Source organism: Glycine soja, chromosome 16, assembly GCF_004193775.1.
Source record: "Glycine soja cultivar W05 chromosome 16, ASM419377v2, whole genome shotgun sequence".
In the NCBI taxonomy this organism is placed as follows: Eukaryota; Viridiplantae; Streptophyta; class Magnoliopsida; order Fabales; family Fabaceae; genus Glycine; species Glycine soja.
This window is the reverse complement of record NC_041017.1, coordinates 36240006-36243309: the sequence shown is the minus strand read 5'-3', so window position 1 is coordinate 36243309 and position 3304 is coordinate 36240006. Positions and strand designations below refer to the sequence as shown.

Below are 3304 nucleotides of genomic sequence, written 5' to 3'. Positions count from 1 at the left end.
ATGAGGGGAAAAAATGTTTATTCAATATATTCAAATAAAAAAAGTTTACTTTATGGGATAATTGCCCTCACACTTCAACGAACGGATTCGTCACTTTTGGATCACTCCAAATCTCTAATGGGAGTATGCACACTATATAATTAATACAATAAGTGATATTTAAGGTTCACTTTTTTGTTTTACAGAAAAAAAAATCCGAAAATGCATAAGAAATTTTCCGGTGATATAATGTTATGTATGCACCAACATCATCATAGAGTACTTTTTGTCAATTTTCTGCCACAAATTAATTGAATTGATTATTCTTTGAAAGGACAATATAGAAGGGAATTGAATTGTTTTTTCTTAGTTCATCTTCCTTGGCCATCCTTTAATTAGAAACCAAACTTTCGCAACCTCTTTTTCTTCCGTCCACCACTTTAAGGTTCATTTGTTTCAAAATTACATAAATTATTTTTATGACATACATTTTGAAATTTGAACTATTAAGCATAATTAAAACGTTTAAATCAATGCCAACCTCATTTACTTTTTTTTTTTTTATTGTGAAAGCATACGAATTTTCAACGTGTTTTGATGGCTAGAATCTCCTTAATTGTTTTTCTTTCTTCTTCCACTTTTATACGCATTAATTCTTCGTGATTTTCGAACTCATTTAACTCTCCAAGAAGCTCGTAGTTCTTGATAAGAATTCATAGCACAGTTTAATTTATCAAACACGTCATGAAAATATCAACTTATTTCACGATTTTAATTACTTTAATCTGTTTGCAAGGTGGTTTATTAATAAAATTAACTTGAAAACTTACAGTAAAAAAGAGAGGAAAAAACAAAGGCAAACGAGTGACTATGCACTATAAAAGTAATAAAACTATAAATATATTCACATAAGTATGAATGTTGAGTTTCTACAGGCAAGTAAAATAATTTATAGGACTAATGAAATATTCAACACTACCCTCAATGGCAAAGCTACAGTCCAAGTCCAATTTAACGAATATATAATATAAATAAAAAAGAGATAGCGAAGAAAAAAGGATTAGAAAGTATCGTTTTCCTCTGACTTCTGAGAAACTTCTGGGAATCGGTCCCAAACGGTTAAACGACGCACGTGACGTCTCCGCGTGCCGGTTTCGGATTCCCTACAGCACTACGTATCTAATCTAAAATGTTTCATTCGATTAGCCGTCGCCGCGTGTCAGTTGCACACCCTTTGATTTGTCCTGTGACACGGACTCAACCACGGCGTTTCCTGATTCTCGCGATGGTTCTGGCAATCCAACGGCTCAGATTTCACGTCTGCAGAACCCACGTGATGCAGGCGCAGCAGGGTATCTTCCTCTCCTCCTCCTCCTCCTCCTCCGCAATCTCGACCACTTCCACTTCCTCCTCCTCCCTCTCTCGCTCGCTTCGCTCCAATCGCCACGCCAAACAGCTTCGGATTCGGAATTAGATTTATCTCCTTCGGCACCGTATCCGCCGCGTCCTCGCCGGAGCTCCGTTTCACCGGCATCAAATCCAGTGGCTTCACCGCCGTCATGCCGGACTCCCTGCTTCCCTGTGCTCCACCGGCGCCGCCGTCAGTTTGGTAACTGCCGTTGCTGTTTCCGTTTTTGTTTCCGTAGCTTGACATGAGAGAATATATGTTGTTGCAGAGCGATCTCATCTCGGCGAGTTCTTTCGTTAACTGAACGTTCTCTTTCCTAAGCCGCTCGTTCTCGTCGAGAAGCTCCGCCGGCGCTCGCAACGGCGACGAGTTCGACGATATCACCTGCTCCTCGCCAGAGTTCGACGGCGATATGATCGGTATCGCGGTCAACGGCATCGGCACCGTAACCGTCGTCGGCGCAGTCGGAGACGGCGCCGGCGATGAGATCTTCCGCCGCTGAATTTCGCAAAGAAGCCGCTTCTCGCCTCGGCGGAAATAATCGTTCGAGAACTCCCACCGATCAGGCACAACTTTCCTGAATCCCTGCAAATCAAGCAAAATTATAAACAAATTTTAGAAATAAAATTCAAAATCATCGAAACCTAAGCAAAAAAAAAAAAAAAAAAACAAAACAAAGAGTTGAATTGAAATAATTACGTAAGTGTTGAGTTGGCGAACGAAGCTAGAGAAATTATTGTGTTTGAAAAATTTAGGAAGCAAGTCTCTGGCGAAAACGGTAGGGTTCCAGACGATAAACGTTGACCCGTCGTCGTTCCAGGAAATAACGTCGTCGATGGATTGGTCGTCGACGAGTTGATAGGTTTTGGTGAGAAAGGGCGTGGGAATTGATCTCTGAGACTCCGCGGAGGCGGAGGCGGAGGCGGTAGCGGCGGAGTCGCCGTTGTGTTCCACCGGCGGCGGTGGAGCCATGGAAGAGGAGGCGCAGATCAATGGGTATTTTTGCGGGTTATCGGTGTTGAAACGCGAGGGAACGGAGAATGATGTTATGGTGGTTCTAGAAGGTTCCGTTGGAAATATAAGGATGAGAGAGAGAGAGAGAGAGTTAGGAGAAAAAATAGAAAGGAAGGGGAAAGAAGGTACTGCGTTACATCTTATGTCGAGAAAGTTCCGTGTGAATGACGGATTTGTTTTTTTTTTTTGTTTAATAAAATAATAACCGTATTTGTTTGCATGTTGATGGGTGAAACTCTTGGATATGATGGTAACTGGTAAGTAACCAAAGATAGCTTCTACGGTTCTTCTTTATTTAAGAAACTTATTTTTTTTTCTAAAAAGAAAAAAAAAATCATACTTCTGTTTATCTTTATTTTTTATTTTTTAGATAAAGTGATAAAGCTGAGTTGTTGTCTTTTTTTATTTTGACAATAATAGCAAGGCTGACCTGATATTTTATAAAAAGAAACCTTTTCCTTTTTATTAGAAATCTGAGTGGGAAATCAGATATTTAAATTCAATAAAATTCTGTAATGATTAAAGATATGTTTGGAACAAAATCGAATTGAACTGAACTTGTGTTTTTTACGATTTACGCGGTTCATAACTTCAAACATTTTATATATAAATTTTAAAATTATAAATTGTAGTTTTATTATATCATATTTAAATAATAGTTAATTTATATAACCTTTTTAAAATCATTATCTATTTTCTCAAAAACACACGCTCGAACACACATATATATTGTGACTCATGACCCTATAACTTATATATTTCCTTCGGCCTTGATTATAAGAATATATATATATATATATATATATATATATATATATATATATACACTTATTAATAATATTAGTTATATTCATTAAAGTGTGTGAGTTTTAATTAAAAATGAATTTATTTTTTATATTACGT

At 37.5% G+C, this 3304-nt stretch overlaps 1 protein-coding gene across 1 annotated transcript; it reads right to left on the bottom strand.

Moving 5' to 3' along the window:
- Nucleotides 1–857: 857 nt before the first annotated feature.
- On the bottom strand, nucleotides 858–2536 carry LOC114390845 (heat stress transcription factor B-2a-like). Its single transcript, XM_028351746.1, has 2 exons — nucleotides 2087–2536; nucleotides 858–1972 (listed from the first exon to the last, which is right to left on the bottom strand). The coding sequence occupies exons 1-2, from the start codon at nucleotides 2357–2359 to the stop codon at nucleotides 1199–1201; spliced, it is 1047 nt and encodes a 348-aa protein (XP_028207547.1). The 5' UTR covers nucleotides 2360–2536; the 3' UTR covers nucleotides 858–1198.
- Between the last annotated feature and the right edge of the window lie 768 nt (nucleotides 2537–3304).